The following is a 24,572-nucleotide window of genomic DNA, read 5'->3' on the forward strand; positions in this document are numbered from 1 at the left end:
GTTAGTTGGTAGATTTATCACTGCCACGTCATCAGGCACAGAGAAAGTGTGCGTCCCATCAATAATAATGTGTCAAACTCAAGGCCTGCGGGCTAAATCTTGCCCCTCACAAATTTTGATCCAGCCTGCATGTCAATTTCATCTCATCTCATCATCAGCCGCTTCTCCGAGGTCGGGTCGCGGTGGCAGCAAGCTAAGTAGTGCATTCCAGATGCCCCTCTCTCCAGCAATGCCCTCCAGGATCCCAAGGCAATCCCAGGCCAGATTGGACACGTAGTCCCTCCAGCGAGTTCTGGGTCTACCCCGGGGTCTCCTCCCAGTTGGACGTGCCCAGAAAACCTCCAAAGGAAGGCGCCCGGGGGGCATCCTAATCAGATGCCCAAACCACCTCAACTGGCTCTTTTCGACGTGAAGGAGCAGTGGCTCTACTCCGAGCTCCCTCCAGATGTCCGAGCACCTCACCCTATCTCTAAGGCTGAGCACGCACACCTTATGGAGGAGACTAATTTCTTGTATCTGCATATCAATTTAGGTTCTCAATAAATGTTGGCCTGCTGAACTGTAGTTGTGGTCTGCACAACGACCTCGTCCTGTGCGTGTGCCAAACCAAACAGACGGGCATGCCTCACCAGGAAGCTGCAAGCATGACTAGGTAGGGGAAAGCCCTCACCAAGCTTGAGGACAAAAAATCGGTTATGTGACTTGGCTTTTCTGTGTGACATAAAAGAGCACCTCAAAACCCTGAATATGAAACTGCAGGGATGCAAACAGCTGATCATGGACATGCAAGGCGCAGTGAAAGCCTTTAGAACAAAAACTGCATTTGCAGGCAAACCAAACACCGAAGGGAAATTACGTTCACTTTCCGACCTGTCGGCCAGTGACAAATGGGTTCACCACTGCTTTTCCAAGAGAGCGATGTGTGGGAAAACTGAAGACACAAAGCAGAATTGGGCAGGAGATTTGCTGGCTTTTGAGACTCAAGAATTCCGGTTTGAGCTTTTTACAAATCAATTTGCTGTTGATGTGGACAGTGCTCCAGAGCACTTACCATTAGAACCGATAGGGTTACAGTGAAATGGCACACTGACAGCCAACTCTGACTCTGTTGGGGCAGGTTTGCACCATTTCCCCCAAACACTAACTCACCAGTCGACCTGTCAAGGGGTCAGACCCTTTAGCTGACTGGTTAACGTAGTCGCCTGTGGTGCGGGAGACGTGGGTTCGCGTCCCAGCTGCGGTGGAATCCTGGCTTCCCACTGAATTCGCTACATTGCTGTCAGAAGTGGGATGGTTAGACCATGAGGCCATCGGAAGCGCGTATGCACAGAGGCGCGAGGGAGCTAATATGCTGAAGCACGGGGACGCGCTTCTCAAAGGAGGGGGGTAGTGGAATGATCATGAATGAGTAGACTCGCTAGCTGGTTGGCTAACAGGTCGGACACTTTAGTTGACTGGATCACGCAGTCGTCCATGATGCGGGCGACCCGGGTTCGCGTCCTGTCTGCGGTGGTTCCCAGCTGCCCCCTGAATTCGCTACATTGTTTGCACCATTCATCCCAAACATGACGCCACAGCTCCTCCTTCAGGCTACCTGTGTCCTGAGTATGTCCAGGACCTATTCGTGCGAGCAAAAGTTCCCTGTGATGAAGATCAACAAATCCCCTGACAGATCCCGCCTGACAGACAAACATCTTGCCTCCATTCTGAAAGTGGCTACAGCTTAATAAGTCAAAAATTGATGAACTCGCATCAAAGAAAAGATGTCAGGTTTCTGGTGGATGGAAGTAAACCAATTTTTGTGGCTAAATAGCATGCCAACATTGATGCTACATATCTGTGAGAAAAACTCCATGTGAGTTTTGCTTGACCGCAAAATGTATTTGTAATTTACATGCAGCTGATTGCGTGCCAGAAGGCTGGGCTGTATGGGACATGTAAGCTACACGATCAAAGATATTTTACTTTTATTTATTTTTTTAATTAAATATACCCACAACTACGGAGTTGTTATATTCTGGCCTGTGAAACAGGTTTTTGTGAGTTGGCTCTATTTTAGCCTACTTGTAAAACAATAATTAAAATGCATTATTTTGCTTGACTAAATGCTATGATGGCTGAGTAACTTTTTTGTAGACCTTTATAGGGCTTTGTCTGGACCAAATTATATGTGAGAAGGCTATATGGGACATGCAACAATATATTTAGATATATTGTTTTTAGTGAAGTGAACTCCTTCACTTGAAGTATCTCGGGATCTTGTTCACAAGTGAGGGTAGGATGGAGCGGGAGATTGACAGGTGCAGCATCAGCAGTACTGCGGACATTATACCGGACCGTTGTGGTGAAGCGGGAGCTGAGCCGGAAGGCAAAGGTTTAAATTTAACAGTCAATCTTCGTTCCAACCCTCACCTATGGTCATGAGCTTTGGGTAGTGACCGACAGGGTGAGATCACGGATACAAGCGGTTGAAATGAGTTTCCTCCATAGGGTGTCTGGGCTCAGCCTAAGGGATAGGGTGAGGAGCTCGAAAAGCCGGAGGGAGCTCGGAGTAGAGCCGCTGCTCCTTTGTGTTGAAAGGAGCCAGTTGAGGTGGTTTGGGCATCTGATTAGGATGCCTCCTGGGCACCTTCTTTTGGAGGTTTTCCAGGCACGTCCAACTGGCAGGAGACCCCGGGGTAGACCCAGAATTCGCTGGAGGGACTACACGTCCAATCTGGCCTGAGAACATCTTGGGATCCCCCACGAGTAGCTGGAGGGTGTTGCTAGGGAGAGGGACGTCTGGAGTGCCCTACTTGGCTTGCTGCCACCGCAACCCGACCCCGGAGAAGCAGCTGAGTTTTTTTTTTAATTAAATAAAAGCATGTCAGTGAACTATATGTGTCTTGCCCTTGATGTGATTCTAATTTCCCAGTGTGGCCACCGAGTTTGACACCCCTGTTACATTTGGTAAGACGGTTCGCTGTCAATGAGCTAATTTGGTGGCTTGTTACGATAGTAAGTTGGCTAACGTTAGCCAAGCTTATGCTAACTGACATGCTGATAGCTGGGGCATGACAGCGCTGGCTAACATGGTTGAACAATCCATTCTAGCTTTGGTAATATGAGTCTGGTAGAAAGATATTGAGTAACCTACATAGTATGAACAGTTACAGGATACCTTGCTGACTGGCGATCTTGCACTGGCTGCTTGCCTTCGTGCTTTGGCATCCATCAAACAATTTGCACCATGGAAAAAACAGCATGGTGTTCGATAGAATTTAGAATTCAGTTGTTGATGTCAAATGCTAATGTTACTGCATTTTCTGATGGTCTAGCTTAAAACTTCTCCATGAAAATGAACGGGCCAGTAGTTGTAGGAATTGTAGCATACTAAACTTTTATTTTAATTCCATACCAGCTACATCAAGGACACTTGCAAAGGACATTCTGCAAGGCCTGGTAGGAGGGACTGGGAAGAGAGGGAGACCGAGAAAACCCCGGGTTAACAACATCGGGGAATGGCTACAGACGAGCATAGTGGAGGCGGGGAGAGCTGCGATGGACAGGGAACGGTGGAAGGGACTTGTTGAGGCATCAGCATTCCCTCCATAGGTTACGGAACTGATGATGATGATGATGATGACCAGCTATATAAATGTGGCCACCGAAAGGCACATCCTCAACCTTAGCTGCTGCCCTCCCCAAATGGTCAGAAAACAAAAAGTCTACAAAATCGGCGGTGTCTTAGATCTTGTGTGACGGACAGACTGATGAACAGATGGAGGCCAATCCACAGCACACCCCCCCCCCAAGACAGAGGAATGCCAATGAGGAGAAAACTAGGTACTATATATAACGCAGAGCAAATCCTGGTTAAACCTGCCAGGCATCAAATACAGTGCATGGGTCTGAAGCCCTTCTCATTTTCCTCCCATGCCGTCCTCCCAGATGTTATGAATGTTAGAAGACGGGATGATTGCCCGACTCGGTGTGCAGGAGGCTGGTGTGTTGCATCTTGCCTCGCGTCGCTCTCACCCACACGGTCACATGCAAACAGCATCATACATGTGCAAGCACGCAAATCTGCATAAGCACGCTCCGACCACACACCACCCACGTCATGCACATACAACGTCCTTGACTGCCGGTCATACGTGTGTGTGTGTGTGCGCGCACACACATAGTGTGCAGAGACGCAGTCAAACCCACACAGGGTGCAGCAGCCAGTAAATGGTCCAGGCCCGTAAGTGGCAAGATAAGCCATAGGCGGGAGATGTAAATGGAGGACATGGCACGTAACACTGCATTATGCAGGAAATCACCGTTCATGCCTACAGCTCCTCATGGACCGTCTCACGCATGAGGAAACAGCTTAACGGCGGCCCGTTTTCATCATCCCACCGTTCACCTACAGTCCGTTCCCGGCCTGTTTCCCTCCGTCTCAGTCTTTATTTCTGACACTTTCTCTGGCGTTTATCATCGTCTCTATAACTGGGGCAATTTCCTCCCTATTCTCTCGCTTCCTCTCAGATAGTCCTGCCATAGCGCCCTCGACAGAGGCACCGGAACGTGGCGCTGGCCCCGTGGCCGCCCACCCCACCTGAAGTCATCAGACTGGGTCAAATACAGACGGCACATTTCCACACGGGGGGGGGGGTTAAAAAAGTATAGCTTCACCCGGTTGTCTGCTTACATGACCTCGTTTTCATACCCCTTCGTTTTCCTCTGTCCAAGAAGTCTTTCAGTTGCTGTCTTTCTGTCTGCCTCTACCCCCTCTCTCTACTGGCCCTGTCTCTCTCTACCCCCTCTCTCTCTACTGTCTGTCTGTCCCTGTCTCTCTCTCTACTGGCCCTGTCCCCCTCTACCCCCTCTCTCTCTACTGTCTGTCTGTCTGTCTCTCTCTCTCTACTGTCTGTCTGTCTGTCTGTCTCTCTCGCTCTACTGTCTGTCTGTCTGTCTGTCTGTCTCTGTGTATCTCTCTCTCTCCACTGTCCGTCTGTCTCTCTCTACCCCGTCTCTCTCTACTGTCTATCTGTCGCTGTCTCTCTCTCTCTACTGTCTGTCTCTCTGTTTCTCGCTCTCTCTGTGCATCTCTCGCTCTCTACTGTCTGTCTCTGTCTCTCTCGCTCCACTGTCTGTCTGTCTGTCTCTCTGTGTATCTCTCTCTACTGTCTGTCTGTCTCTCTGTGTATCTCTCTCTCTCTCTCTCTACTGTCTGTCTGTCTCTCTGTGTATCTCTCTCTCTCTCTCACTACTGTCTGTCTGTATCTCTCTCTAGCCACTGTCTGTCTCTCTGTGTATCTGTCTTCATCTCTCTCTCTCTCTCTCTCTCCACTGTCTGTCTGTCTGTGTATATATATCTCTCTCTCTCTACTGTCTGTCTGTATCTCTCTCTAGTCACTGTCTGTCTCTCTGTGTATCTGTCTCTCTATTGTCTGTCTGTCTGTCTCTCTCGCTGTCTCTGTGCATCTCTCTCTACTCTCTGTCTGTCTGTCTGTCTGTCTGTCTGTCTGTCTGTCTGTCTGTCTTCATCGCTCTCTATCTCAATTCAATTCAATTCAATATGTGCTTTATTAGTATGACATACGTTTTGTACATATTGCCAAAGCATGTAAAACAACCACACAACACAAAAATGATTATAATAACAGCAACAACAATATCTCTCTCTCTGTCTCTGTCTCTCTCTCTCTCTCTCTCTCTCTCTCTCTCTCTCTCTCTCTCTCTCTCTCTCTCTCTCTCTCTCTCTCTCTCTCTCTCTCTCTCTCTCTCTCTCTCTCTCTCTCTCTCTCTCTCTCACACACACACACACACACACACACACACACACACACACTATATGAACGCCCGCACACACAGTACCACTATCCAGGTGTCCCAGCCTGCCTACCACAGCATCACTAACTGACAGGCTGCTATCAGAGCATCATTAACTGACAGACTGCTATCAGAGCATCACTAACTGACATGCTCCTACCAGAGCATCACTAACTGACAGGCTGCTACCACAGCATCATCAACTGACAGGCTGCTACCACAGCGTCATTAACTGACAGGCTGCTACCAGAGCATCACTAACTGACAGGTTCCTACCACAGCATCATTAACTGACAGGCTGCTACCACAGCATCACTAACTGACAGGCTTCTACCACAGCATCATTAACTGACAGGCTTCTACCAGAGCATAACTAACTGACAGGCTTCTACCAGAGCATCACTAACTGACAGGCTGCTACCACAGCATCACTAACTGACAGGCTGCTACCAGAGCATCACTAACTGACAGGCTGCTACCAGAACATCATTAACTGACAAGCTGCTACCACAGCATCATTAACTGACAGGCTTCTACCAGAGCATCATTAACTGACAGGCTTCTACCAGAGCATCACTAACTGACAGGCTGCTACCACAGCATCACTAACTGACAGGCTGCTACCACAGCATCACTAACTGACAGGCTGCTATCAGAGCATCACTAACTGACAGGCTGCTACCACAGCATCATTAACTGACAGGCTGCTACCACAGCATAATTAACTGACAGGCTTCTACCAGAGCATCACTAACTGACAGGTTCCTACCACAGCATCATTACCTGACAGGCTGCTACCAGAGCATCACTAACTGACAGGTTCCTACCACAGCATCATTAACTGAAAGGCTGCTTCGACAGCATCACGAACTGACAGGCTGCTACCACAGCATCACTAACTGACAGGCTTCTACCAGAGCATCACTAACTGACAGGCTGCTACCACAGCATCACTAACTGACAGGCTGCTACCACAGCATCACTAACTGACAGGCTTCTACCAGAGCATCACTGACTGACAGGCTGCTACCAGAACATCATTAACTGACAAGCTGCTACCACAGCATCATTAACTGACAGGCTTCTACCAGAGCATCATTAACTGACAGGCTTCTACCAGAGCATCACTAACTGACAGGCTGCTACCACAGCATCACTAACTGACAGGCTGCTACCACAGCATCACTAACTGACAGGCTGCTATCAGAGCATCACTAACTGACAGGCTGCTACCACAGCATCATTAACTGACAGGCTGCTACCACAGCATAATTAACTGACAGGCTTCTACCAGAGCATCACTAACTGACAGGTTCCTACCACAGCATCATTACCTGACAGGCTGCTACCAGAGCATCACTAACTGACAGGTTCCTACCACAGCATCATTAACTGAAAGGCTGCTACCACAGCATCACTAACTGACAGGCTGCTACCACAGCATCACTAACTGACAGGCTTCTACCAGAGCATCACTAACTGACAGGCTGCTACCACAGCATCACTAACTGACAGGCTGCTACCACAGCATCATTAACTGACAGGCTTCTCCCAGAGCATCACTGACTGACAGGCTGCTACCACAGCATCACTAACTGACAGGCTGCTACCACAGCATCCCTAACTGACAGGCTGCTATCAGAGCATCACTAACTGACAGGCTGCTACCACAGCATCACTAACTAACAGGCTTCTACCACAGCATCATTAACTGACAGGCTTCTACCAGAGCATCACTAACTGACAGGCTGCTACCAGAGCATCACTAACTGACAGGCTGCTACCACAGCATCACTAACTGACAGGCTGCTACCACAGCATCATTAACTGACAGGCTGCTACCAGAGCATCACTAACTGACAGGCTGCTACCAGAACATCATTAACTGACAAGCTGCTACCACAGCATCATTAACTGACAGGCTTCTACCAGAGCATCATTAACTGACAGGCTTCTACCACAGCATCACTAACTGACAGGCTGCTACCACAGCATCACTAACTGACAGGCTGCTACATCAGCATCACTAACTGACAGGCTGCTACCACAGCATCACTAACTGACAGGCTGCTATCAGAGCATCACTAACTGACAGGCTGCTATCAGAGCATCACTAACTGACAGGCTGCTACCACAGCATCACTAACTGACAGGCTGCTACCACAGCATCGCTAACTGACAGGCTGCTACCAGAGCATCACTAACTGACAGGCTGCTACCAGAGCATCATTAACTGACAGGCTGCTACCACAGCATCATTAACTGACAGGCTGCTACCACAGCATCACTAACTGACAGGCTGCTACCACAGCATCGCTAACTGACAGGCTGCTACCAGAGCATCACTAACTGACAGGCTGCTACCAGAGCATCACTAACTGACAGGCTGCTACCACAGCATCGCTAACTGACAGGCTGCTACCAGAGCATCGCTAACTGACAGGCTGCTACCAGAGCATCACTAACTGACAGGCAGCTATCAGAGCATTACTAACTGACAGGCTGCTACCAGAGCATCACTAACTGACAGGCTGCTACCACAGCATCACTAACTGACAGGCTGCTCTGCTTTAATTGGCTGAGTTTTGTTGTAGGAACATTTAAATGCAAATAAGCTTGATTAAAACATTTTAGACGGTTGAAACAACCCCCCCCCCCCATTACAATCTGCCAGATATTAGCCACGGCCCAGTGGGTCACAGCCTCGGTAAGAAGGTCACGTTAACATGCCCGTTTCCTGCCGAGGAGGAAAAGTTCCCAGGATTCCCTGCAGGCACTAAACACCTGCAGGACATCTCTTATGGAAATCCATCTCAACATGGCTTACGGCCATGTTGTTCCTCCCCCGTTCATCCTCCCGTTCTCCTGCTCGTGAGGGTTGCGTGTGTGGCAGTAATGGAGATGTGATGTGCGTCCGGGGGTCGTGCCGGAGCGGGTGGGGTGAGGGGCAGGGAGCAGGTGGGGCGGAGGGCGGGGGGGTCTGAATATGAATCCGGTGTCGCTTCTGTTGCTTGTCATCAAGCATTGTGGCTCGTTCCGTCTCTTCCCCCTGCTCCATTATCGGTGTGGCAATCACAGCATGGCTGTGAAGTGTGTTTTACGCCCCCACCCCTCAACCCCCCCCCCCACCACCGCCGGTGGAAGCGTTGAAAGGAACGGAAATGAGAGTGAGACGGTGTGAGAGAGAGAAGAAGAAGATGAAAAGGCCAACCATCAAATCCAAATGAGAGACGGAGAGATAGAGCATGAAGGACACACGCACAAATTACACACAAGCAGAAAAAAGCAGATGTATACACACACACACACACACACACACACACACACACACACACACACACACACACAACACACACTGTATACACACACACATACACACACATACACACAACACACACCGTATACACACACAACACACACTGTATACACACACACACATACACACACACAACACACACTGTATACACACACACACACACTGTCTACACACACATACACAAATAGTGAATAGACACACCACACACACACACACACACACACACACACACACACACACACACACACAAACACACACTGTATACACACACACATACACAAATAGTGAATAGACACACCACACACACATACACACACTGTACACACTGTATACACACATACACACATACACAAATAGTGAATAGACACACCACACAGACACACACACACAACACACACTGTATACACATACACAAAAAGGGAATAGACACACCACACACATACACACACTGTACACACTGACACACACACACACACACACACATACATACACAAATAGTGAATACAGACACCACACACACACACACACACACACACACACACACACACATACACACACACACACACACATACACACACACACAAGCACACACAAGCACAGGGGAGGAAGGAGTGAGATGAGGTGTGATGAGGGGCACACACAGACTTTCGCATGCACAAATACACACAAATACACATTGTAGGTAGACAGAGGCACAGCAGATACTCACAGTACACTTTGTGTATACACCATCTAAGCATTCATACACTCTTGTGATTTCAGCAACACACCAACCCATGGGCAGATACACAGTCAGACAGACGCACAATCATATACATGCGTGCTCACACACACGCACACACGTTCTGAAACACAAACCCAGACGGTTGAGACGGTGCTCGTGTCACACCAAGTTAAGCAAATGAAACCTGTGAGGAAGCATGCCCAGCCGGCACCTCCTCGGAGAGCACCGCAGGAGCACATCACACCTCTTCATCACACCTCTTCATCACACCTCTTCATCACACCTCTCCAGACACGGTGAAAGGATGCCGGCTTTCCCCCAGCATTCCCACTCAACCAGGCAGCTGCCCAAAACCCAGGGAAGGATCTCGCTCATTTTTTTCCATCAGCGCACAACTGCACAGTTCCCTCGACCCACACCAGCAAAACGCTCCACACAAGCGCACACACAGGCACACTCTTGATGGCTTCAGCTACCTGCCCACTTAACCAAAACCACACCCGGCCGTCCGCAAGGACACACGCATGCACACGGGGGTAAACACACTCTCTCACATGCCCAAACAAACACACACACACACACACACACAACACACACAGAAACACATGCATAGGCTGGATGGACAGGTGGGTACCTATCATTTAACCCTTTGAGGTTTAATGGGTGAGAGGATGAACCACCCAGAACTCAGCTGCAGAACACCACCAACCCCCCTTCCCTCACCTGCTGCCCCAGGACACACGACAGGTCAGGATTCATTTCTGCCCTGTAGGGTCTCGCATGCGCAGCCTGCACTTCTGACACACTGCACACATTATGAACCTCTGAGGGTGGCGCAGTGGTTAGCACGGTTGCCTCACAGCCAGAAGGTCCTGGGTTCGAGCCCTGGGGTAGTCCAACCTTGGGGGGTCGTCCCGGGTCGTCCTCTGTGTGGAGTTTGCATGTTCTCCCCGTGTCTGTGTGGGTTTCCTCCGGGGGCTCTGGTTTCCTCCCACAGTCCAAAGACATGTAGGTCAGGTGAATCAGCCGTACTAGATTGTCCCTAGGTGTGAATGCGTTGGCCCTCTGATGGACTGGCGACCTGTCCAGGGTGTCTCCCCACCTTCTGCCCAATGATTGCTGGGATAGGCTCCAGCATCCCTGCAAACTTGAGAGCAGGATAAGCGGTTTAGATAATGGATGGATGGATGGATGGATGGATGGATGAACTTCTGAGATCTAAATGCTGGGATGCTCAGAACAGGGGTCGGATCGGACAACTGATTATTTTAATCAAGATCGTTGAAACTGAGGGTTGTTTGAAGGTGAGGTGTGTATGTATGCACGGGTGTTTGCATTGATGTACATGCCCACGTGGTTGTATGATACCAACTCGCATCCCAGACAGCATCCGGATGTGGGCCACTTCAGGCAATGATGCGGCACTGATGGTCTTCTTCTGGCCCTGACAAACTGGATGTGAGCCTGAAGTGGCCCACATGTATAATAGCAAATATGCCAAATCAAATGTGGGCCTTTTTTGGCAAAGACGCGGTGCTTTGGGCAACATGTGATCTGGATGTGACCCTGAAGTGCCCCGTGTGGTAAATGGTGAATATGGCCCAAATACCACAAGACAAATATGGACCACCTTTGGCAAATATGTGGCACATGCGGCATTGCTATGGCTTGGTTCTGGCCCAGATTTGGCAAACAGGTGCGGACCACCCAAGTGCCACCATTCCATGTGGTATGTGGTCTGGACGAAGTGTCGGATGTGGGACGGGTCCGGGACACAGCCGTTTTGCTGTCTGGGATTGTCCCTCTCAATGAACTTCCTGATTTTCTGCCTTCCTCACTGTCTCTCACTCATCGTATGGGTAGTTATCTGCAGAATGCAAAAAGTCTCTATTTTCCTGGCTCTACACAGCAATGTATGCACCACACTCAGCGAAGCCTTGTGGAGCTCTTCCAAAGCTAGACCTCGCTGTTTTCTCCTCGCTTTCACAGCGCCTTTATGTAAGCCTAAACTCTGTTCTCTTTTTTCTCCATTCATAAGTCTGTCTGTTTCTCTCTCTCCGTTTCCCTCAGCTCTATGAATACTGAACCACATCAGCAGCTGGGTTTTATTGGATTATTTCGGGGGCCTGATACCCATGGCAGACAGCGATGAGGATCCACTGGAATGAAGTATTATGGGTAAACATTGCTGAAAAGTTAGTTAAACATGTTAGGAACAGCAACCAACTAATTTTCCACTGCTAATTCACTCTTGTCAAATTCATTCACATCAAATCTGATCATTAGTATCCCCATTACCCTTCTCAAGCGGAATGACCCGTTTCCATGACAACCATTTCAAGCGGCAATCACCCTCACAATCAAAAGATCCAACCATGATGGTTTGCCCGCTGTGGCGATGGCTCGCCCTTTTTCTTTTTTCTTTTAGATGGTGTGTGTCTCCTCAAGTTTGGGTCCTCTACCACAGGCCTGGGAGTCTGAGGGTTCTGTATAATATCTTAGCTGATCCTAAGACCGCACTCTTCTGGACAGACACCTCAGACATTGTTCCTGGAATCTGCTGGAGCCACTCTCCCCGTTTTGCGGTCACAGCCCCTAGTGCTCCTGTTACCTCTGGGATTACTGTGGATTTCACCTTCCACATCCGATCTAGTTCTTCCTTCAGCCCTTGGTATTTATCTAGCTTGTCATGCTCTCTCTCCCTAATGTTGCCATCACTTGGGATGGCTACATCGATCACTACTGCTGTCTTCTGCTCTTTGTCGACCACCACAATGTCTGGTTAATTAGCCAGCACCTGCTGGTCAGTCTGGAACTTGAAGTCTCACAGGAACGTAGCCCTGCCACATATAGTATCTTACAAGGTCTTCAAAAGGTACCCCAGGCTTGTGCAGCACCTTTGGGAGAGCTACAGGGTGATCTGGAGGAGGGTAAAGGTGCCGCAGCAGTGGAGCTATGCAGAAGGTATGTGGATTCCTAAGGAGTAGAACGCAAACAACATCAAGCAATTTAGGACGACCTCGCTCCTCAGAGTGGAATGTACGATCTTCTTCAAGATTGTTGCCAATCGCTTCACGGTATTTCTCCCAAAGAACCCCTACGTAGACACCTCGGTGCTGAAGGGAAGAGTCCCTGGTGTTCCAGGATGCATAGAGCACACTGGTGTAGTATCCCAACTGATCAGAGAGGCGCAAGAAAGCAGGGGAGCCCTGGCAGTGCTGTTGCTGGACCTGCCTAATGCCTACAGATCGATCCCACACAAGCTGATAGAATTGGCCCTGATCAGACGCCCCACCCCAGAGAAGATCCGAAACCTCATCCTCCACTAATACAATAACTTGAGCCTGAGGGCTACCTCTGGGACCTCGACATCAGCGTGGCATCGACTATAAAAAGGGTATCATCACTGGCTGCACAATTTCCGTGTCCCTGTTTGCACTGGCCACGAATATGCTTGTGAAGTCTAGAGAAGTGGAGTGGAGCTGGCTATGGGCAGCTGATGAGTGCATGATGCAAGAAACAAGCTTGTACTGCTATGAATTTTTTTAAAAATTTCCTACATCTATCTTAATATTCCGCACCTCATTTGTTGAGCACTTTTATCAACACCACTGACGGTTTCCAAAGAAAAAAAACGCTATATATATATATATATGTATACATGTGTGTATATATATATACACTCACTGGCCACTTTATTAGGTACACCTTGCTAGTACCGGGATGGACCCCCCTTTGCCTTCAGAACTGGCTTAATCCTTCGTGCCATAGATTCAACAAGGTACTGGAAACATTCCTCAGAGAGTTTGGTCCATATTGACATGATAGCATCACACAGTTGCTGCAGATTTGTCGGCTGCACATGCATGATTCGAAGCTCCCGGTCCACCACATCCCAAAGGTGCTCTATTGGATTGAGATCTGGTGACTGTGGAGGCCATTTGAGTACAGTGAACTCATTGTCATGTTCAAGAAACCAGTCTGAGATGATTCGAGCTTTATGACATGGCGCGTTATCCTGCTGGAAGTAGCCATCAGAAGATGGGAACACTTTGGTCATAAAGGGATGGACATGGTCAGCAACAATACTCAGGTAGGCTGTGGCGTTGACACGATGCTCAAGTTGGTACTAAGGGGCCCAAAGTGTGCCAAGAAAATATCCCCCACACCATTACACCACCACCACCAGCCTGAACCGTTGATACAAGGCAGGATGGATCCATGCTTTCATGTTGTTGACGCCAAAATCTGACCCTACCATCCGAATGTCGCAGCAGAAATCGAGACTCATCAGACCAGGCAACGTTTTTCCAATCTTCTATTGTCCAATTTTGGTGAGCCTGTGCGAATTGTAGCCTCAGTTTCCTGTTCTTAGCTGGCAGGAGTGGCACCCGGTGTGGTCTTCTGCCGCTGTAGCCCATCTGCCTCAAGGTTCGACGTGTTGTGGTTTCAGAGATGCTCTTCTGCATACCTCGGTTGTAATGAGTGGTTATTTGAGTTACTGTTGCCTTTCTGTCAGCTCGAACCAGTCTGGCCATTCTCCTCTGACCTCTGGCATCAACAAGGCATTTTCGCCCACAGAACTGCCGCTCACTGGATATTTTCTCTTTTTCGGACCATTCTCTGTAAACCCTAGAGATGGTTGTGCGTGAAAATCCCAGTAGATCTGCAGTTTCTGAAATACTCAGACCAGCCCGTCTGGCACCAACAACCATGCCACGTTCAAAGTCACTTAAATCCCCTTTCTTCCCCATTCTGATGCTCGGTTTGAACTGCAGCAGATCGTCTTGACCATGTCTACATGCCTAAATGCATTGAATTGCTGCCATGTGATTGGCTGATTAGAAATTTGCGTTAACGAGCAGTTGGACAGGTGTGCCTAATAAAGTGGCCGGTGAGTGTATATATACATATATACTGCTCAAAAAAATAAAGAGAACACCTAAAAACACAATATAGACCTCGATGAATGAAATATTTCAGCTGAAAATCTTTATTTATTAGACAGAGGAATGTGTTTAGAGCAAAATAACCTAAGAATGATCAATGGAAATCAAAATCATTAGCCCATTAAGGTCTGGATTCAGAATCATACTCAAAATCAAAGTGGAAAATGAGAACATAGGCTGATCCAACTTCTATGGAAATTCTTCAAGACGATTCAAAATGAGGCTCAGTAGTGTGTGTGGCCTCCACGTGCCTGTATGCACTCCCTACAACGTCTGGGCATGCTCCTGATGAGACGATGGATGGTCTCCTGAGGGATCTCCTCCCAGACCTGGATCAGGGCATCGGTCAACTCCTGGACAGTCTGTGGTGCGACATCGCGTTGGCGGATGGTACGAGACATGATGTCCCAGAGGTGCTCGATTGGATTCAGGTCTGAGGAACGTGCAGACCAGTCCATAGCATCAATGCCCTCGACATACAGGAACTGCTGACACACTCTGGCCACATGAGGACGAGCATTGTCATGCATGAGCAGGAACCCAGGGCCCACTGCACCAGCATATGGTCTGACAATGGGTCTGAGGATCCCATCCCGGTACCTAATGGCAGTCATGGTACCTCTGGCTAGCACGTAGAGGTCTGTGCGGCCCTCCAAGGATATGCCTCCCCAGACCATCACTGACCCACCGCCAAACCGGTCATGCTGGAGGATGTTGCAGGCAGCAGAACGTTCTCCACAGTGTCTCCAGACTCTCTCACGTCTGTCACATGTGTTCAGTGTGAACCTGCTCTCATCTGTGAAGAGCACAGGGCGCCAATGGCGAATCTGCCACCCAAGATGTTCTCTGGCAAAGGTCAATCGGGCTGCACGGTGTTGGGCTGTGAGCACAGGCCCCAATTGTGGACGTCGGGCCCTCATACCATCCTCATGCATTCTGTTTCTCACTGTTTGAGCAGGAACCTGCACATTAGTGGCCTGTTGAAGGTCGTTTTGTAGGGCTCCGGCAGTGCTCCTCCTGTTCCTCCTTGCACAAAGGACCAGATAGCGGTCCTGCTGCGGGGTTGTTGTCCTCCTGCGGCCCCCTCCACGTCTCCTGGTGTACTGGCCTGTCTCCTGGTACCTCCTCCATGCTCTGGACACTGTGCTGGGAGACACATCAAATCTTCTTGCCACAGCACGCATTGATGTGCCATCCTGGATGAGCTGCACTACCTGAGCAACTTCTGTAGGTTGCAGATACCGCCTCATGCCACCTCTGGTGGTGAGGGCACTAGCAAAATGAAAAACTAACCAAAGATCGGCCAGAAAAGATGAGGACAGGCAAATGGTCTGTGGCCACCACCTGCAAATCCATTCCTTTTATAGGGGTTGTCTTGCAAATTGTCTAATTTCCACCAGGTGGAAATTAGACAATTTACCAACAGGTGAAATTGATTCACAAATCAGTGTTGCTTCCTAACTGGACAGGTTGATATCTCAAAAGTGTGATTGACTTGGAGCTACATTGCATTGCTTATGTGTTCCCTTTATTTTTTTGAGCAGTGTATATCGACTCATATATTTTCGTAATGTGTGTGTGTGTGTGTGTGTGGTGTTAGTGTGTGTGTGTGTTAGTTAGTGTAGATAGCGGGACTGAAAACTAAAGCACTTATGATCCTAATTCTTTTTGGAGGTGATAGGTATTGTCTCAGGGAGTAAGAGAAAAATCCCAGAACATTAAAATTATACGTAATTATGCATAATTATGCAAAATATGCATTTTCTAAAAATGGCTAAAAACCACTTTTCTCGGCATTTCAGATGATTCTGAGCATTTGGGGGGAGGGGGTTGGAGTGGGGGGGGGGTTAGGGGCAGGGGGAAGGCGGTTACCTGGCAGGATGAAGAGGAGGGAGATTTAGACGGGTGGATAACCAAACCGCTACATTGTAGTGGGGTTCTTCTAGTATATATATATATATATATATATATATATATATATATATATATATATATATATATATATACACACACACACACACACACACACACACACACACACACCCGCCTGCATAAGCTGACAATGACAGGCAAGGCAAGTTTGTCTGTGTAGCACATTCCATATACAAAGGCAAGTGAAAGTACATTACATAAGGCATAAAAATACATGAAATCCGAAATAAAGACAATATAAAATATTTTTAAAGGAATTAGAGATAGAAAAGGTAATAAGGTGAAAAGAAATAAAAAACATCTTAGAGAAATAAAATAGCCAGAACTGCTTTAACAATAAAAAGGCTCGCTGGAAGGAGGCAGAGCATGCCAGTAAAAACACACTGAAATTCAGCCCACAGGCTCAATTATTTAAGGCAAGCAACACTCCACGGAACAACACTTGTCGAATAAAGCTAAGAACGAGTTCATTTCGTGCAGATTTTTCTTCTGTACACCACAAATCAGCTGCTCGCACCAAATGTCAAACAGACACAGAACAAATGACAAAGACTTTCTCTGGAGACGAGACTTAGTGACGCTCGAGTACACTTTGCAGATTGGGAGTCTGCAGAGCACAAAGTGGAGACTCAAACAACACAACTGTCTGACAAAGTTCTGCTGAAGAATTATCTAGAAAGAGATGATTAAGAGGCAGGCTACGAGCAGAGAGCATGAGAAAACAGGTTCGATCCAAGGTAATATTTACCCACAATACATCAGCATAATAGAATAGCTACCTAACCTGAGACTACTTACACTAGGATTTAACTGAGACCTAGCTCTGGGAAACTGGCTCATCAAACAGTCACCCATGTCTTTTGAAACAGTCTGGGACACAAAATAATCCTCATATAGTTATCATCTATATTTATTATATATATTTATCATGTTAATTTATCATATATTTATCATCTATATTTATTACATATGTATCATATATTTATCATGTATATTTATCATATATTTATCATCTATATTTATTATATATATTTATCATATATTTATCATCTATATTTATCATCTATATTTATCATATATTTATAATGTATCTTTATTGTATCTTTACCATATATTCATCATATATTTATCATGTATATTTATTATATATATTTATCATGTATATTTATTGTATATATTTATCGTATATTTATCATGTATATTTATTGTATCTTTACCATATATTCATCATATATTGATCATATATGTTTCCTAGATAAGGAAAACAGTGATGATGACACTGTTCACGTGAGAGAAGGGACTGTGAGGAGGAAGAGCACCAAGACACCACATGGAACACCGTAAGGGAAAACGCTGTATTAGTGGTGAAGTTTAGCAGCAATACTGCGTTTAGAACTAAGCTATACTGGGTAGATCTCTTGCCCCAACATTTGCCTGACCCGCAAATTCTGTCCCGGGATGCAATATTGGTGAAAATTAGTATATTTTGGGGCAGCACGGTGGCACAGTGGTTAGCGTGGTCGCCTCACAGCAAGAAGGTCCTGGGTTCGAACCCCGGAGTTGTCAAACCTTGGGGGTCGTCCTGGGTCGTCCTCTGTGTGGAGTTTGCATGTTCGCCCCGTGTCTGCGTGGGTTTCCTCCGGGGGCTCCGGTTTCTCCCAAAGACATGTAGGTCAGGTGGATCGGCCGTACTAAATTGTCCCTAGATGTGAATGTGTGGGCCCTGTGATGGCCTGGCGGCCTGTGCAGGGTGTCTCCCCACCTGCCGCCCAATGACTGCTGGGACAGGCTCCAGCAACCCACGACCCGAGTTCGGATAACGGATGGAGTACATTTTGTCACAATTGTGTACACTATGTCAATACAAAACACAAGACTCTGTGCATATCTTTCTTTCTGACTCCCTCTGCATCATCAGCCTCACTCACTTTGTTTCTGTCTTTTCTCGGTTTAAATCTTATTGTTTAACCAACAGCATCTTTCATTATGGACGTTCTTGTAAGCTTGTCAGGGAATGCAGACCAAGCTGTGAACATTTTTGGACATTTTCTGACAGGAAAAAGAGGTCAATTTGTGATCCTCTTCCGGGTCATGATGTGAAGAGACTTTGTACAGCCTCTAGAAGACAATGTGTTACTCAGATGAGTTAGACGGCCACTGTTGAGCAAATGAACTATTCAGAAACTCTGAATCTGGATGGAGAAGACATGACAGGCTGAGCCTGACCATGCAGACCTGAAACCCCTTCAGACGTACCTTTAAATGTGAACAGTGGTATTATACTGCCCAAAAACTCCTTGTTTTTTTTTAATCAAATTCATGGATTTTTGTTCACAAAATTTTATTTTGATTATTTTTTTCCATCTTACTATGGAGTAGGACAGGAGAAAGTGCCACACTCTGATACATCCATCCATCCATCCATCCATCCACTATTCAAACCGCTTATCCTGCTCTCAGGGTCGCGGGATGCTGGCGCCTATCCCAGCAGTCACTCGGCAGCAGGCGGGGAGACACCCTGGACAGGCCGCCAGGCCATCTCTCACACACACCTAGGGGCCATTTAGTATGGCCGATTCACCTGACCTGCATGTCTTTGGACCCGGGATGACCCCCAGGGTTGAACTACCCTGGGGCTCGAACCCAGGACCTTCTTGCTGTGAGGCGACCGCGCTGACCACTGCGCCACCACTCTGAAACAGTTTAAAATAATTTATTTAAATGGATTTTTCATTTAAGGTATAACTGAATCACTATAACATCTTTAATCACCTTAAATAATTCAGTGAGCGTCTCGCCTACCTTTCTTATTTGTAATATTTTAAAATCTGCTCCCTGGCTGAATGACTGCTGGCTGCTGTGGTACGAGGGGTTGTGGAGTTAATGGGCTTTTAATCAAAGAGGCTCCGCACTGCACCCTGGATAAGGGGGCACTAGGTACGAGCCATCACGAGAGACCAACACATTATAATATTACACACTTCAGTACCCGTCTCACCAGTCCTGCGTAGTTCTGATTAACGTGGGACTGATGTGATGGTTGATGCAAGGTTTGCCTGCGTTAACAGATAATTAGATTTGGATTTAGATTGTTTATTAGCCACACGACCGAGGCCGGTGGAATTTGTTTTCGGTACAGCATGTTAAACTCTGCAGCACAACACAGCCATGGACAACCACACATTATCACCAACAACACAGCCACACAATAGCAGAAACAAACATATTACACACAACAACGAGGTGAATGGCAGTATGCATGACAGCATGTATGCCATAATGAACAACTGTCAGATTAAACCCGGTTGGCTTGACTCCTAATCAGAGGGTGAGTAGTTTAGATTCAACAAGGGGATGAGCAGGCAGCTGGGGCACAGTTAACTGATGGATGCCTGGAGTCCTGTTCCATGTCTGTCTTCCCAGCCCTGGTATACATCACCTTACACAACGCAGAGACCTTACTGGGGGCCTGAAAGAGAGATATATATATATCTTACATCCCATGTAGCCAAGCATATTTCCGCCCCCTGCGGGATTCGAACCAGGGTTGTACTGCACCACGAGGCGACATCGCTAACCACTCGACCAAAGCGGCCGCCCCACTGGTGATCGGCCAATGAGTATTTTTGTACGTTACAGTAGTCACCCTCTCCCAGAAGCACACCCTCACGCTTCGTTATTCCCGCACTCCGAATAGACTTATGAGGATCTGTACGCTTCCGGACACTTCCGGATCCCACCGCTGTCACCAATGTAACCGAGCTTATTTTTCAACTGCTGCGGGATTCGATCCGTCATCTCTTCAATGTCATCACAATGGGATACAAGATGCAACTATGCCAGTAGAGGTGCTCAGCAAAGCTGTTCAGTGGTGTAAAACTGTGGTTTCAAGTAGCTTTCAAGCGAGACTGCTTGAATCTCAAAACCTGTTCTTACTAATAGAGGTACCCGGCATTGCCCGGGGAAAATGTTCTCACCAAAACAACCAAGACAATCTGATCTTTACATGAGGAAATATAGGATAAGTTAAGATATGTTACATGTGATAAATGAATGTTGAATAAACGAATCTTATTAACGAAAATTATCAAATGTCATAATTTTAAATCCATTCCTCAAGCTTCTTCGCCAATGTGTGTATTAATCGCTCAGTGCTCAAGCGCCTCAGGGTAAACCGTGTTGCGTGCCTTCAGGCTAGCATTGACAATGTTAGGTGTAGTGCCTCCCTTGACCACTGGAAGGATTTACCGGAAGTCTCCACAAAGCATCATTGGAATGCCTCTTTCGCAAATAAACCAAAAATTTTACTTGGTCTTCGAAATATGTTTTGAACTGTACAATCCTTGGAAAGTGCTGATTCTAAAGATACTTTTCTTTTTGTTCTACAATGAGTATTTCTGGAGTTTTAAGAAAACATGCAAACATACACTCTCACTTTATATATATAGAAGTAGCCATGCTGCCTGATTATAAGAGTTGACTTTTTTCACCTTTGTTTGTCTTAAGAAGGCTGATGAAATTTCTCTTCATCTGCATCTCACGTCACCTCCTGCTCTGTGGACAGTGCAACGGTGGTCCTCCGTAACTACCAAAACTGTGGTCTAATTCCATCTATGAGGAAAACATGCTCTGAATTTGACTTCCCCGTAGTACTCATCTGCCCAGAATTTGAGAGGCTTGGGGTAACCATGACTTATCATCACAGAGGAAAACTAAAGATAACTACAATTTAAATCATTCGGTTCTTGAAGGTAACATTTATTTGGTTCTTCGTCTTACTTCACACACAACTGGACTCAAAACCGTCGCTTTTTGAAATAGTCCAAAGCCCACGATAAGTATCTCCCCACAGCTGCTAACATTGAAACCAACCTTGGGGAACCAACCTAACTTCATGGTCCATTCCACCATAGCGAGGAATAAAATCACACGATGGTGAGGTAACCACTTACCCTGTTCCAGATCATATTCCTCCACAGTGCTGACAAAGTGGGGCCTGGAGTAGAAGTTATGAGGGCCCGGCTGCTGGAGACCGCCCATGCTGAAGAGGGTCCGTTCGGTAGCAACACAACAGGAGAAGGCTCGTCGGCTTGGGATGCAGGGGTAGCGTGTCCAGCTCTTTACCTCAAGGTCAAGGGCCTCCAACGCTGTCACCGGCATCTTTCCCTGGCGACCACCTTGAGGAGGCAGAGTGGCTAAGTTTCAGGTTCAAAAAACTGAACTGACCATCTCAATGAGAGGGACAAAAAACTAACTCTGACACATAACCCTTAAACAACATTAGAAATAGACGTCTAAACGGGTTGTCATTATTTCGGGGTTTTTAGATTATATCCAGGTCCATTTATTTTTCACCTATGGAAAAAAATGGATTGGGGTTTTTGGATCCTGTTTGTCAGTCATTGTACATTTAACAATATTTTGTGTAGTATAAGTAGAAATGACAAGATTATCATGTATTCTAACATGTTGGTAATTTTTTAAGAAATATTTTGCTAGCAACCATGGTGTGGATATCATCGACTTATAAGAGAAATCACTAAACCCAGCCACTGAAGATGCACAAGCCAGTGTGTTCTTAGTGTTGTTTCAAAGCACGTATAAATGGGGAGGGTTGCATCAGGGATGGTATCCGGCGTAATAAAACCTTTGCTAAATCAAATATGCTGATCATAAATTGGATTTCCATACCGACCGGTCGAGGTCCGGGTTACCAGCGACCGCCACCGGTATTGTTGGCCAGCAGGGTGCCGGTGGGAACTATGCTGTAATGTACACTCACCGGCCACTTTATTAGGCACACCTGTCCAACTGCTCGTTAACGCAAATTTCTAATCAGCCAATCACATGGCAGCAACTCAATGCATTTAGGCATGTAGACATGGTCAAGACGATCTGCTGCAGTTCAAACCGAGCATCAGAATGGGGAAGAAAGGGGATTTAAGTGACTTTGAACGTGGCATGGTTATTGGTGCCAGACGGGCTGGTCTGAGTATTTCAGAAACTGCTGATCTACTGGGATTTTCACGCACAACCATCTCTAGGGTTTACAGAGAATGGTCCGAAACAGAGAAAATATCCAGTGAGCGGCAGTTCTGTGGGCGAAAATGCCTTGTTGATGCCAGAGGTCAGAGGAGAATGGCCAGACTGGTTCGAGCTGATAGAAAGGCAACAGTAACTCAAATAACCACTCATTACAACCGAGGTATGCAGAAGAGCATCTCTGAACGCACAACACGTCGAACCTTGAGGCAGATGGGCTACAGCAGCAGAAGACCACACCGGGTGCCACTCCTGTCAGCTAAGAACAGGAAACTGAGGCTACAATTCGCACAGGCTCACCAAAATTGGACAATAGAAGATTGGAAAAACGTTGCCTGGTCTGATGAGTCTCGATTTCTGCTGCGACATTCGGATGGTAGGGTCAGAATTTGGCGTCAACAACATGAAAGCATGGATCCATCCTGCCTTGTATCAACGGTTCAGGCTGGTGGTGGTGGTGTAATGGTGTGGGGGATATTTTCTTGGCACACTTTGGGCCCCTTAGTACCAACTTGAGCATCGTGTCAACGCCACAGCCTACCTGCGTATTGTTGCTGACCATGTCCATCCCTTTATGACCACAGTGTTCCCATCTTCTGATGGCTACTTCCAGCAGGATAACGCGCCATGTCATAAAGCTCGAATCATCTCAGACTGGTTTCTTGAACATGACAATGAGTTCACTGTACTCAAATGGCCTCCACAGTCACCAGATCTCAATCCAATAGAGCACCTTTGGGATGTGGTGGACCGGGAGATTCGCATCATGGATGTGCAGCCGACAAATCTGCAGCAACTGCGTGATGCTATCATGTCAATATGGACCAAACTCTCTGAGGAATGTTTCCAGTACCTTGTTGAATCTATGCCACAAAGGATTAAGGCAGTTCTGAAGGCAAAAGGGGGTCCAACCCGGTACTAGCAAGGTGTACCTAATAAAGTGGCCAGTGAGTGTATGTTGTAGAAGAAGGAGAGGGGGAAGGCATGTCCAGAGGCAGTGGGAGCGGAGGAAGGGTAGGAGTGTGGATGTGAGAGTCAGAACTTTGAATGTTGGCACTAAGACTTGTAAAGGGAGAGAGCTGGCTGATATGATGGAAGGAAGGAAGGTAGATATACTGTGTGTGCAAGAGACCAGGTGGAAGGGGAGTAAGGCCAGGAGCATCAGAGGTGGGTTCAAACTCTTCTACCATGGTGTAGATAGGAGGAGAAATAGGGTAGGGGTAATTCTGAAAGAAGAGTATGTCAAGAGTGTGTTGGAGGTGAAGACAGTGTTGGACAGAGTGATGAGTATGAAGCTGGAAATCAAAGAGGTGATGATGAATGTTATCAGTGCATATGCCCCGCAAGATGGAAGAGAAAGATGGAAGATGGAAAAAAAGAAGAATTCTGGCGTGAGTTGGATTTTGTGGTGGAGAGTGTACCCAAGGAGGAGAGAGTAGTGATTGGAGCGGACTTCAATAGGCATGATGGTGAAGGGAACAGAGGTGATGAGTAGGTATGGTGTCAAGGAGAGGAATGTGGAAGGACAGATGGTGGTGGATTTTGTGAAAAGGATGGAAATGGCTGTGATGAATACATATTTCAAGAAGAGGGAGTAACACAGGGTGACATACAAGAGTGGAGGAAAGTGCACAAAGGTGGACTATATCTTATGCAGGAGGCGCGATCTGAACAGGGTTAGAGACTGCAAGGTGGTGACAGGGGAGAACGTAGCTAGGCAGCATCGAATGGTGGTCTGTAGGACGACTTTGGAGACCAAGAAGAGGAAGAGAGTGAAGACAGAGCCAAGGATCAAATGGTGCAAGTTGAA

At 47.2% G+C, this 24,572-nt stretch overlaps 1 protein-coding gene across 1 annotated transcript in view; it reads right to left on the bottom strand.

Moving 5' to 3' along the window:
- The window catches only part of LOC130108096 (kelch domain-containing protein 8B-like), a 323,003-nt gene that overhangs the window by 83,832 nt on the left and 214,599 nt on the right, over positions 1-24,572 (bottom strand). The window contains exon 3 of the mRNA XM_056274941.1: positions 21,673-21,897. Within this exon, the coding sequence (XP_056130916.1) occupies positions 21,673-21,897 (225 nt within the window). The remainder of the gene's footprint in view (positions 1-21,672; positions 21,898-24,572) is intronic.

This window comes from Lampris incognitus, chromosome 2 (assembly GCF_029633865.1).
Source record: "Lampris incognitus isolate fLamInc1 chromosome 2, fLamInc1.hap2, whole genome shotgun sequence".
Taxonomy (NCBI): domain Eukaryota; kingdom Metazoa; phylum Chordata; class Actinopteri; order Lampriformes; family Lampridae; genus Lampris; species Lampris incognitus.